Source organism: Rhinopithecus bieti, unplaced genomic scaffold, assembly GCF_001698545.2.
Source record: "Rhinopithecus bieti isolate Rb0 unplaced genomic scaffold, ASM169854v2 scaffold_12783, whole genome shotgun sequence".
Taxonomy (NCBI): domain Eukaryota; kingdom Metazoa; phylum Chordata; class Mammalia; order Primates; family Cercopithecidae; genus Rhinopithecus; species Rhinopithecus bieti.
The window spans coordinates 771401-784148 of NW_016807262.1; the positions used below are offsets into that span (position 1 = coordinate 771401).

At 44.2% G+C, this 12748-nt stretch overlaps 2 protein-coding genes across 7 annotated transcripts in view; one reads left to right on the forward strand and one right to left on the reverse strand.

Annotated features, from left to right (window-relative positions):
* The window catches only part of FBXO7 (F-box protein 7), a 30197-nt gene extending 25463 nt beyond the window's left edge, over positions 1–4734 (reverse strand). For 3 of the 4 annotated variants that reach the window (XM_017880823.1, XM_017880825.1, XM_017880822.1), the window contains exons 1-2: positions 4291–4734; positions 165–459 (exon numbers count right to left, since the gene is read on the reverse strand). In XM_017880823.1, coding sequence (XP_017736312.1) covers positions 165–459; positions 4291–4412 — 417 coding nt within the window. In that variant the 5' untranslated portion in view covers positions 4413–4734. Of the gene's footprint in view, positions 1–164; positions 460–4011; positions 4173–4290 lie in introns of those variants that run through there. The other variant, XM_017880824.1, reaches the window with a different exon arrangement.
* Positions 4735–5042: 308 nt separating this feature from the next.
* The window catches only part of BPIFC (BPI fold containing family C), a 57946-nt gene continuing 50240 nt past the window's right edge, over positions 5043–12748 (forward strand). For 2 of the 3 annotated variants that reach the window (XM_017880827.1, XM_017880829.1), the window contains exon 1: positions 5043–5081. The gene's annotated coding sequence lies outside the window, so the exon portion shown is untranslated. Of the gene's footprint in view, positions 5082–12020; positions 12112–12748 lie in introns of those variants that run through there. The other variant, XM_017880828.1, reaches the window with a different exon arrangement.

The following is a 12748-nucleotide window of genomic DNA, read 5'->3' on the forward strand; positions in this document are numbered from 1 at the left end:
TTTGGTAGATATCTTTCCAGATACATGTATATATATATATATATATATGAAAAATAATGTGCAATCTATTGATGATAATTATCCTGACTGGAACAGAATTCAACTGAGGTGTTCAATATGACTTATCACCTACTCTACTTGATATATTGGTCTTTAATACCCACCATACTGTTGTCATTCCAAACATCAGACTGGGCTGCCTGTCCTTGGAATGAATCACTCGGTTGTGCATCCTGTATGCTAGTCTGATTGGAGCTGATGGCCAAAGAGGGTTGGTCATTACTCTGGAGTGAAGAATGCTCTGAATCTGTGGATGAAGGTAAATTAGGCGCTGGAATGTCATCTTGAAGAATCAAACATATCAAGTCCCCAGAAACAATCCCATAGGAAGCCAAGGTCTCTTCATCTCCAGTGAGGGCATCCTTGTAGTTCAATGTAATTGTAAATCGGGTATCAGAACTGCCAAGAAAGACGGATAAGCATAGTAAGAGCTACCTACTTCTGTTACCTTCAACAGCACATTTGAAGCATACATAAGCACACAGTATGACCCTAGAAGAATTAAGTCATGAAGAGACAAGGTCTCACTATGTTGTCCAGGCTGGTCTCAAGCTCCTGGCCTCAAGCAATCCTCCCGCCTCAGCCTCCTGAGTTGCTCGGATTACAGGCATAAGCCACTACGTCCAGTTACATTTTTGTTTTTGTTTGTTTTTTAGAGACAGGGTCTCACTCTGTTTCCCAGGCTGGAGTGCAGTGGCACAGTGGCACGATCACAGCTCATGGCAGCCTCAAATTCCTGGGCTCAAGCAATCCTCTCACCTCAGCCTCCAGAGGAGCTAGGACTATAGGCACACATGACCCTATCAAGCTTAAAGTTTTGAGAAAATTATCAAAATTATTTATCAATGAATGCCTAATCTATAGATTTCTAATGGCCAAAACTCTCCACCTGGGGGACAGGATACAGTAATTCTCTATCATTAATCCACGCTTTCCTCAATTCTAAGATGCACATTTTTATATTTTGACATCTTTGAAATTAAGATGCTTCCTAGAATCAATCACATATCAACTGACAGCATTTTTCCCCTGCTGTTACATAAAACAATGTGTCTTCCAAGTGACAGCATGTAAGATTCAATGAAATACCTTTAAAATACAAATTAGATCACATCATTCCTTCACTTAAAATCTTCTAATAGCTTCTATTTGGAATCCTTAACATAACTTCCAAAGCTCAACGTTTGACCTCTTCCCATTTATCCTACTGCATCCTATGCCATCCATCCTCTCTCACTGTTCTCCATTCACATGAGCTTTCCATCAGTTCCAAAAAGCAGATCAACTTCATTGCAGCCTTCGGGCCTCTGCATGTGCTCTTCCAGATCTTCAAATGACTGACTCCTCCTCATCATTCCAGTCTCAGCCCAAATGTCACCTCTCCAGCACTCTCTATTCTGCTATGTCCTACTTGAAAACGTCATATCTACTTATCTATTATCTGTCTACCCTACCCCTGCCACTAGAACTTCAGTTTCATAAGATCAGGGATCTTATCTGAACAGTTCAAACCATATCTTCAACACTGGCAAATATAAAGTATTCGTGAAATAAATGCAACCACCAAACATTAGTTGGGAAGATCAAGATGAGTGTGAAATCAAGGATGTCTATTCAATATCCTTACAGGAAAGTTTACTCACAATGGTCCCAAAAAACCAGATCCATATATTCATAATCACAAAAAGTTAGGGGAGTGTATGTATATGACTGAGTATAAATTCATCTCTCTTACTGATGATGACAAGCTAAATTCACCCTTCTACTGATTGTCGGTTATGATGCCTTTTAGTGGAACACAGCACAAACCCAAAAGCTCACTGCTAAACAAGCTCAGAATTCAAATAAGCCTGAAGCAACAAACTCCCATTCTTTCTGCATCGCAGATTATTTGACATTAGAAGAATAAAATGTTTTTCATCACACAGTGGTGAGGAATAACTAACAAAACATTACAAAACATTTTTAAAAATATTTACACTCAGCAATACTAATTTCATTACTTTTTTGAGACGTTAATAAAAGATGAACTCCTTTAACAATTATATTATTTATTCTCACAATGCTGCATTTTGAAAAGTGCTCCAAATAATTCATGTTTCTATTTCACTCGTAAATATATTTTTTCTTACTAATTGAAGTATCCTTGGTAGAGAAATTAAAATGACTGAAATAGAAGCTATTGCTGTTTGTTAGAAAACAGGTGGCCCTGCTTCTGTTTTCAAAATGCTTTGATAAACAAAATGTTGAAAATCTGCCATCTGCCCACAAAAACACCACCCCAACTTTGGCAGAAAAAGGAAAAACACCTCAAAAGAACTATGTGTTTATGGGTCATCTGTCACAGCAAAAGGTTGCTTTTTAAAACAGTATCTAGTACAATGTACGTTCAAATACCTGTTTGTAGAAAAGGTCATGGTCTGCTCAATAAATACACCAGCTTTTCCTCCCACTCTAGAAAAAGGGAAAAGCTATTTCTAAAGTCATATGTAGTTTTCCAGGATTATACCTCTGAAACTGGGGACTTAAGAGTAGTATTTAATTCCAGGAAATGAAATTCTAGAAACTCCAGGCTTTTCAAAAGCATTTCATGGCTACGCTGTCTATGGAGTAGCCATTCTTTTATTCCTTTACTTTCTTAATAAACTTGCTTTCACTTTTCTCGTAAAAAACAAAAACAAAACAAAAGCATTTCATGACTATCCTAGCTCCACTTGCTCAGTAAAGATACTTTTAAAATAATATCATATGGACATACTTTAAAACTGCACCTTTATTAGAAAATGAGAATACTTTCAGAAAAAATGAGTTTACTTTCACAAGCTGAAGTTTACATTCTGTCCAGGTAACCAGCCTCAACCGTAAAAACAAATCTGAAAGAGAAACCAACGGGCCCTTTTGTGCAAACAGTCATACTGAGTTTCACATCCTTTCAAGACTGCCTAATTTAAAAATAATAAAATATATATATACACATGGTAACACCTTTGAAAGATTAAGTTTGAAGATTTATTCAATCTTCTACTCATAACCTGCTGGTAATGATGCCAGTATGCAAAACACACGGGTTTAACAACAAGAAATAACAGTAGGCATGTCACTTACCATAATATTTAAAAGGAGTTATGTCAGTATCTTATTTAGGGTTTATTTTTTTAATCAGAAAAAAACAAGCTTACTTTCAATCTAATAATGTTTTATCCAGAAAAATGAAAGGGCGAGAAGTTCAGAATAACGGCCTCATTTTACCCAACTCCCTAAAATAAGGTGAAAATGTAGGAAGGTTTTGTTTTGAAGAATTCACCTAAAATCCCCAGGGAACATCTTTTAATTTTCCTTAGCACACTCAAGTTTCAAATTCACTAGCTCAGTATTTGAAGAGGACCACTCTTACCGTGCCGCTTTACTCCCAAATTGTTGTCCCCCAAAAATATCTTTTAGGGAAACAAAGCAGCTTCATCTGCAGTCCCATAAACCAATAACAGAATATGATCCTTTTTCAACTTTACTGCCCCCAAACTGCAAGCTCACAAGATCAACGTTTGCCTCAGTTTTAGCAAAAAAAGCAACATTTCGCCCAAGAAAAGCAAAGGGCTGAAATATGCCTACACGTTGTACTTTCTAAAACTTTTCAGCGGCTAAATCCAAGCGCTCACCGCGATGCCTGGCGCATGAATGTAACAATCTAAAATTGCTGCCGCTTCACAGCAACCATACAAGCTACCGGTGGCCTCGGATGGAGGGCAGCTTTTTAACTTCCAGCAATTTCCAAGCTTTTTCATTGAAATACTCCAACAGCTGAAGAAATTAACTCGGACCCCTGACAGTCCAGAAAGGTTTAACCCAAGCCAAGCTCATCATTTCCAACTTGAAATCTAACCAGTTGTGGGAATTTTGCGTTCCCTCCTCTCCCCGGTTTCGTTCACTGCAAGACCAGAGGCCATGACTCACCCAGGAGGGGACCGGAGCCCCCGGGAGGCCGCGCCATGTTCTCCAGGAGCGGGACCCCAGCCGACCACCCGCGCGTCCAGTCGCCGGCACCCCCTGCTCTGCGACGCGCGGAAGAGCCGAGGCCTCCAGTGAAAGTCCCCCCACCCCCGGCGTCCCCGCACCTGGCCTAGCGCCCGGCCACGCCCGCGCCTGCAGCCCACAGATGACGCCAACCCGCCCTGCACCCAAACCCAGCACTCCCCACTCCCCGCAGGCCGCCCAGCCCCGGCCCCCGCGTACCTGTACCCCCAGGTGCACAGCAGGGCCTGGCTCAGGTGCGCGCGCAGCTGCCCCAGCGTCGGCTCTGCCTCGGGCACCTCCAGCGGCCAGGTCCGCTTCAGAAGCCGCACCCGCAGCCTCATGAAGGCGGCAGGCGGCCCGTGGGGCCCGGACCCGGAGGCAGCGACGGGGACGGCGGTGGGGCCGAGCAGCTCTAGCCCCAAACGGCTACAACCCCGGACCGGCGACTACCGGAGCTGAGGGGTTGCTGAGGCGAAACGAGGAAACAGCCACGCCACCGTGGCCGCCCTGCCGGTCGGGTTCTGGAATATGAGCGCCCGCCCCACTCCTGAGGGCGCCGCCTGGAGCGAACCCCAAGAGCTGGAGGCGGGCTGGCGGCCTAAATGAGCCAGGCCTCTCGGGGTCGGCCGATCGATGACTCGGCGCGCAACGGCACTGCCTGAGAGCGCGGGCACAGTGCGCAGGCGCCGAGATGCGACCGCGTCCTGGCGTCTCCGTCTTTCCTCGGCAGTAGCTGGGACTCTGTGTACTTGCTCCCTGTGTGCATGGAACAACGGTAGCGCAGACAGGGATGCTGCAGACAGACAATACAGTCGCCACTCCCCAGGACCAAGTGTCATGCCATTTCTTCTGTGGCCCCCAGCTCCAGCGGCATCTGCTCTGAGAAGCCTTAGGTTAATCCTTAGGCTTGGCCGGGCGCGGTGGTTCACGCTTGTAATCCCAGCACTTTGGGAGGCCGAGGCAGGTGGATCATTTGAGCCCAGGAGTTGGAGATCAGCCTGGGCAACATGGTGAGACCCCCCATGTCTACAAAAAAGACAAGAAATTACTCAGGCGTGGTAGCGCCTACCTGTAATCCCAGCTACTTGGGTGGCTGAGGCAGGAGGGCCGATTGAGCCCGGAGGTCGAGGCCTCAGTGAGCTGTGATCGCACCACTGCACCTCAGCCTAGTTCCACAGAACGAGACCCTGTCCCAAAAAAAAAGTAGAACTATTTGTAGCCAGTAATCTATGTTCGACAGTTTATTAGAACTCTGTTGCTGCGTAAAATCACCCCAAAGTTTAACGCAATAAACATTTGTTGTCCCACAGGTTTTAGAGGTCAGGGATTTGGGGATACGTGGCTGGGTGGTTCTGTCTCCAGGTCTCCCATGAGATTACAGTCAAAGTGTAGGCCAGGACAGCAGTTACTGATTAGGGCCGGAGGATCGGCCTCCAGGATGGCACACTCATGACTGTTGGCTGGAGACCTGTTTTTCACCACGTGAACCTCCCCATAGGGCTGTTTGAGTGTCCCCATGACATGGCAGCTGGTCTCCCTCAGAGCAGGTGATCCCAGAGAGACCAAGGCATAAGCCACAATGTCTTTGATGACCTAGCTCCAGAGGTCACATATGGCTTTTGTCATATTTACAAACCAACCCTCTGTGTGAGAGGATCCACCCAAAGGTATGAATGCCAACAGACAGGGATCGCTGCAGGCCATCCTGGAGGCTGGCTACCAGAGAGGGTCTAATTAATGATAACTTAGATGAGAGAGAGTATCAAGCTTCATCCTTGTATGATAACCATAGTCCAAATCCTTAGAGTCAAATAAAGTTTCTCCCAATAGGTGGCAGCACGTGTCCACATCCTACCCTTGATTCTGCAAGTAAATATGTATTGATTGCCTACTTTGTGACAGATACACCACATGCTGGAGACTCAGAGACCAAAAAGACATGTTTCTGTCCATGCAAAGTTTACAGTTGAGTGAATCAGTTCTTGCAGTAGAGTGTGAAAAGTGTCTGCTTTATGATAGACATACAGACCTGAGGATTGAGGCTGTTAGAAATATTGGTTTTTTGATGTTGTAAAGAAACAGCACTTGAATATAAATTTAATTTTTTTAGCAAGGCCATTTTTACTTTTTGTGGAAAGGGTATACTCGCCAGTTTTGTCACGAGAGCACACTGAACAAAGGAGACAGGGTCGTTTATAACCTGACACATCCATTTTACTGCTGTATCTGGTTTTTATTGGCTGGAACGGGACTTTATATTTTGTATTTGTCTTGATTGGGTAGTAGTTTAGAACTTTTTAAAAGAGGCAAAGGCAGAGGAGAACAAAGGAAGGAGGAAGTAACTTGTGGAATTTTGAGAAAGGGAAAAACCCCTTTAAATAAGGAAGAGGAACAGGCTGTGACTTAATGTTTGTTTGGACTAGTGTAAGTATGTTAGGGCAAATATTTAGGCTAAATTGTGGGAGTTCAGAACATAAAGTACATTTATTTTTTTATTATGGCTAGCAGATATTTAAGAATGTTACCACAGGTCTTTGAATAAATTTTGGTTTTAAGAGTGTACATAGAGGTTTGCCGTACCCATAGGATTATTTAGTAGTGAGCAATGAGGAAGGGTGCCAGTACCAGGTTGACTGTATGAACAGAGTGATGGACAGCACAGTTACATCCCAGATAAAGAAGAGCTTTGGGGCGGGGCGTGGTGGCTCAAGCCTGTAATCCCAGCACTTTGGGAGGCTGAGACGGGCGGATCACGAGGTCAGGAGATCGAGACCATCCTGGCTAACACGGTGAAACCCCGTCTCTACTAAAAAAATACAAAAAACTAGCCGGGCGAGGTGGCGGGCGCCTGTAGTCCTGGCTACTCGGGAGGCTGAGGCAGGAGAATGGCATAAACCCGGGAGGCGGAGCTTGCAGTGAGCTGAGATCTGGCCACTGCACTCCAGCCTGGGCGACAGAGCAAAAAAAAAAAAAAAAAAAAAAAAAAAAAAAAAAAAGAAGAGTTGGGACATATTCTAGAATGTCCGGGAAGCCGCTAGACAGTTTGTAGCAGGGGGTCTTTACTATCAGCGTTCTTAAGTAGAAGCGGGCTCTGGCTAAGCAGAAAAGGTGAGTATTAAAAGGATGCTGTATAGCTCAGGGAATTCTAGGGAGGATGCAGAAGTGGCCCCAGGCTAAGCTTCCAAGAATGAAGCTCAGAACCAAGCTGAAAACTGGCCTGATAAGGAAACTATGACTGGGATTGCTACTGGAGGAAACCGCCATCACAACTGCTGGGACGCACTGGGGAATGGCTGCCACTGCTGCTGTTAACATCAAATCCCATATGCTTTTGCAGCCTCCTACATAATGCGAAACTTCCAAAAGAGCCTGTTTCTTCCCCTCGCTCACTTCCACATCAAAAGCTCATAGGGGTGTCTGATTGAGGAAGTCTGGGCCCCACACCTGAGTCCTGGCTACAAAGGAGACTGGGAATTTGGGGTCTGAACTCCTTCCTCGGGGAGGCAAGACATAGAATATTGGAATTTCCTCCCGAAAAAGGGAAGGCTATTCAAAAGATGGTAGGAAGCCTTGAATCTGACAGGTGTACACTAACTACTAGGGGCAGGCTCAGATCTGTAGTGTGAATCTATCACTAGAGATTATGATAGGATGTGGGGGATAGATTAGGGTTTCTCAACCTCAGCACTATTGACATTTTGGACCACTTAAGTCTTCGTTGCAAGAGGCGGTTCTGTGCGTAGCATGTTTAGCAGCATCCATGGTCTCTATCCACAAAATGCAGGTAGAACACTCTCCCTCCCCAGTTGTAAGAACCAAAGATGCCAAATACTCCCTGGGAGGAAAAGCCACCTTGAGAACCACTGGATTAGAGACCAGCTCTGTCTCTATAGAAGATTTTTTAAAAAATCATCCGAGCATAGTGGTCCCAGCTAACTAGGGAGGCTGAGGCGGGAGAATGCTGGAGCCTGGGAGGTTGAGGCTGCAGTGAGCCGTGATCACACCACTACACTCCAGCTTGGGTGACAGAGTGAGACCCTCTCTCAAAAAATTAAAATTATAAATAAAAAGAGGGAGATAGAGGGACAAAGTTTGGGCAGGGGGTGCAGTAAGAATTTTCCCAATTTGATCTGTAAACTTCAGTAATTATTTGAATCTTTTATCACAAGAATGTGTTCACATCTTTATTGGATACTTAAGAAAAATGTTTTTAGGAATATTAGCATCTGACCATAGTGAGGAATGCTGTTTTCTGCTGCAAGGGCTAGATAGAATACTTGAATATACTTTATTTCACTGGCTCTCAACTGTGGCGACTGCCTGACAGGAGACATTTGACATAGTCTAGAAACATTTTGTCACAACTAGGGTAGGAAGTTGTGGTGCTACTGGCATCTAATAGGTAGTGGTAGGGATGCTGCTAAACGTTCTTTTATTTATTTATTTATTTATTTATTTATTTATTTATTTATTTATTTATTTTTGAGGCGGAGTCTTGCTCTGTTGCCCAGGCTGGAGTGTGGTGGCACAGTCTCGGCTCACTGCAACCTCCACCTCCAGGGTACAAGCCATTCTCCTGCCTCAGCCTCCCAAGTAGCTGGGATTACAGGTGTGTGCCACCATGCCCGGCTCGTTTTTGGATTTGTAGTAGAGACAAGTCTTTACCTCATTGGCCAAGCTTGTCTCGAATTCCCGACTCAAGTGATCCACCTGCCTTAGCCTCCCAAAGTGCTGGGATTACAGGCATGAGCCACTGCGCGTGGCGTGCTAAACATATAATAGACAGGACAGCCCCCTACAACCAAGAATTATGTAGCTCAAAATGCCAGCAGGGCCGAAGTAGGGAAATCCTGGTCTACTTGAATTGGACTCACACCACTGATTCCCAAATGTTTCAGAGTAATATCACACTATCTTGTTTGTTTGGTTCCATAATACCCTTCATATCTCAAAAAGTCATACATATATGCATTTAAATTTTAGCATGAATTTAAATTCATTTTGAACTGCAATAATATAATGTGACTCCCTTCTAGATAACTAGTAACAATGGAAGGAACCAATGTGAGTAGGTTCATTTGTCAAAACCAAGAGAGCATTGCTGCTCTAAATGGTTCCAGAGCATGGCTGGTGTGAGGAGTCACAGTCTGAGTCAGTCATTGATGTCCACCCAGAAACATCATTACACAGACATCAATGGAGTGTGTGGCCTGGGACAGAGCGGGGACAAGAGGAGGAGCTACTGCTGGATGATAGGATGATTCTGCCAGACTTCTCCCTAGCCCTCCCAGGGTGAACTGTAGGATGACTCATCACCTCCAGAGCCACATGAACTCCAGGCAGCTGCTTAGAAATCAACTAGTTATTTCAAACAAACACATAAATCTGTGCTATACAGATTCAATTAGCAGCTCAGAAAACCAGATGGGTTGCCTAGCAACAGCATCCTTCTCTCTTCCCACCTTCTGCATACCCTGGGTTGTGGGTTGCCCTTTAGTGACCTTCCTAAAAGGGCAGCATAGTATAGTGGTAAAAAGGCAGATCCTTGAAAACGGAACACCTGGGTCCTGAATCCTGGCTCCACAACTTATCAGCTGTAATGTCTAAGCTTAGGCAAGTTGTCCCACCTAGCAAATGGAAATAACATTAGTTCCTTATACAGTCTTGAAGAGTATTTAGTGAATTCATATATGCACGGTGCCCAGAACATAACAAACACTCAATAAATGTTAGCTCTTATTTTTCTCTACCCTATATATTCTTCTTTAGGGTTTCCTTTTAACCAGATTTCACCAACACAAATATTGGGGGCAATGAGGGATTGGAACTCACAATGTCTTTTGCCCCAAGACTGCCTTATGTGGCGCCTCCCTCCATTTCCACATAATCCCTCTCCCTCCGTATCCACATAATCCCTCTTCCCTCTTGACCTTGACCAAGAATAATATAATCTCTTGACCAAGAATAATACAATTTGTCCTCCAATCTCAAAAATGTTTGATCTTCTATATGAAAGTTTCTATAAGAAAGTTAGCTCTTTCTATATGGTTATAGCCCAGACATTCTAGAAACCAAGAACGGGGATGCTCAGTTCCCTAACACTGTCTCTTGACATCTCGCTTTAATGAACCAGTATTTCTACCTAGTTATTTATGATTTTTCTTTTGGAGTCTTAATTAAGAGTGTTCCCCGATCTACAAAGACAAACACACTGTCAGTATTTGACAGTGTAATAATTAATCTTGCATTTTAGATTGCCATCGTGAGTAGGCTGAAGAAGCAGGCCTTCCCAGCAAATCTTATGTTAAATATGGAAAGCTAAAATAAACAGTGAAACGGGATAGGGTGCTGCTGGCTTTTGTTGTTGATGTTTTTAAAGATGAATTTGGCAAAAGTGCCCTAAACAGCTAATTAGGAAGGCTAATTAGCTGATTCCTAAGGCCTCTTCCAAATAAAAGACAACAGACTAGCTACACTCTCTTCTTAGATCTTTGTTTCCTAGGCTCTAATTATTTGAGCCCCTTTTTCAAAAATTATTCTGTCCTAAGGCTGGGTACGGTGGCTCATGCCTATAATCCTAGCACTTTGGGAGGCCAAGTCGAGTAGATCACAAAGTCAGGAATTCGAGAACAGCCTGGCCAACATTGCAAAACGCCATCTCTACCAAATATTAAAAAATTAGCCGGGCGTGGTGATGGCACCTGTAATCCCAGCTACTCGGGAGGTTGAGGCAGGAGAATTGCTTGAACCCAGGAGGGAGAGGTTGCAGTGAGCCGAGATTGTGCCACTGCGCTCCAGCCTGGACCACAGAGTGAGACTCCATCTCAAAAAAAAAAAAAAAAAGTGTTCTATGTCCCATGTGAGCTGTACTGTTATTTACTATTTTTCCCCATAAATCAACCCACTTCCTAAAATGTATATAAACTCATTTAAAACAGAAAAGTTATATAAAGGGGAAACTTTTAAATGTCCAAACAGAGGGTAACTGTAAAAGTAAATACCATGAAAACTGAACTTTGTATACTTCTTAAAAACAAAACTGGTTTAAGATATCTTTGTAATTATTGACTTCAAATAAAAATAGATGAAATGCATCTAATTTATTGACACTGTGAAAAAACCGTAGGTGCCGCCTCGTCTAATTTAATTCTCACAATGGCTCTTCAAAGTAAATGTGAGCTCCACTTGTAGAGGTGATGGCTCTGAGACCTGGAAGTGAAGTAAATTGTTCAAGGACCCCGAGTTGGAATGGGTAGCGCAGGTCCAGGTCCAGGGGAGGCGAGAGTCCTCAGGACTGCAGGGTGAATCTCTACACCTTGCACTGTGTCTCCTCATTCTCATCCAAGCCATCCTCCCTCTTCTATCTTGTGGCAGACTCCTGGAATACACTGCAATGATTCTGGGGTTTTCACCAAAGATATAGTTAGACTTTCAGGTCTTTTGTAACAGGAAGAAAAAGTATTTGCATCAGGAAGGATACTGTTATTTTACAGTTGTTGGGTTTTTTGTTTTTGTTTGGTTTTGTTTTGTTTTTGAGACGGACGCTCTATCGTCCAGGCTGGAGTGCAGTGGCGCGATCTCGGCTCACTGCAAGCTCCTCCTCCCAGACTCATGCCATTCTCCTGCCTCAGCCTCCCGAGTAGCTGGGACTACAGGCGCCTGCCACCACGCCCGGCTAATTTTTTGTGTTTTTAGTAGAGACGGGGCTTCACTGTGTTAGCTAGGATGGTCTCAATCTCTTGACCTCATGATCTGCCCGCCTCGGCCTCCCAAAGTGCTGGGATTCCAGGCCTGAGCCGCCACGCCCAGCCAGTTGTTGGCGTCTTTCTACAACAGAGAAAAGGAATTGAGAATGAGCAGGGGATGGGCGGGGCAGGGACCAGACAGTGAAGGTGGTAGCGGGGGAAGAAGATGGAGCCAAGAAGCTGCTCTGGAGAGGAGAGAAAAGAAAGGGGAGACCTAGGACCTTGGAGAAAGACAGAGAGAGAGGCGGCGGGGGAGGAAATTGATGTTGCCACTCGGGAAAATAGTGAGAAAAAGGTAGAAAGATGCAGAGGTGTTCTGTGATTTTTTTTTTTCCATGTAGTGCTTGTGATGTTGTCCTTGGTCTTCCATATTGTCCTTCGTCTTCCATGTCTAGCTCTGTAGTTTTTCTAACGCACAGTACAATTTCAAGAGTTTCTCTGCATAGCGCCTGAAGTCATCTTCCACGCCTTCAGTAGCACATGCACGTGGGAAGCTACCTCTGATGATCTCATTCATTTTTATGGCTTTAACTCTACCTTTTGGATGATGACTTAGACATTCATATTTCCAGTTGACCTCTTCCCTGAATTCTGCCCACCTGACATCACCATTTAGATGTCGAATACCATAACTTCTGCCCCACTCCATTTCAGACAAACTGGCTCACCTTTGCAGTTCCCTCCACCTTTTCCTTTCAGCACTTTGCCTGCCTGGTTTCCAAGGGTCAGATCTCAGCTCAAATATCACCTCCTCAGAGATGCCCACCTGAGCATCCTGATAAAATAAGCCCATCTCCCCCAGTTGCATTGCTCTACCAATTACAAAACCACCTTACCAACGACATTCCCTTATTTCCTTCATAGTACATGTCACAATTTATACATTTTTGTTTATTTTATTGTTTGCTTACTTATTTTGTCTCCATCGACTA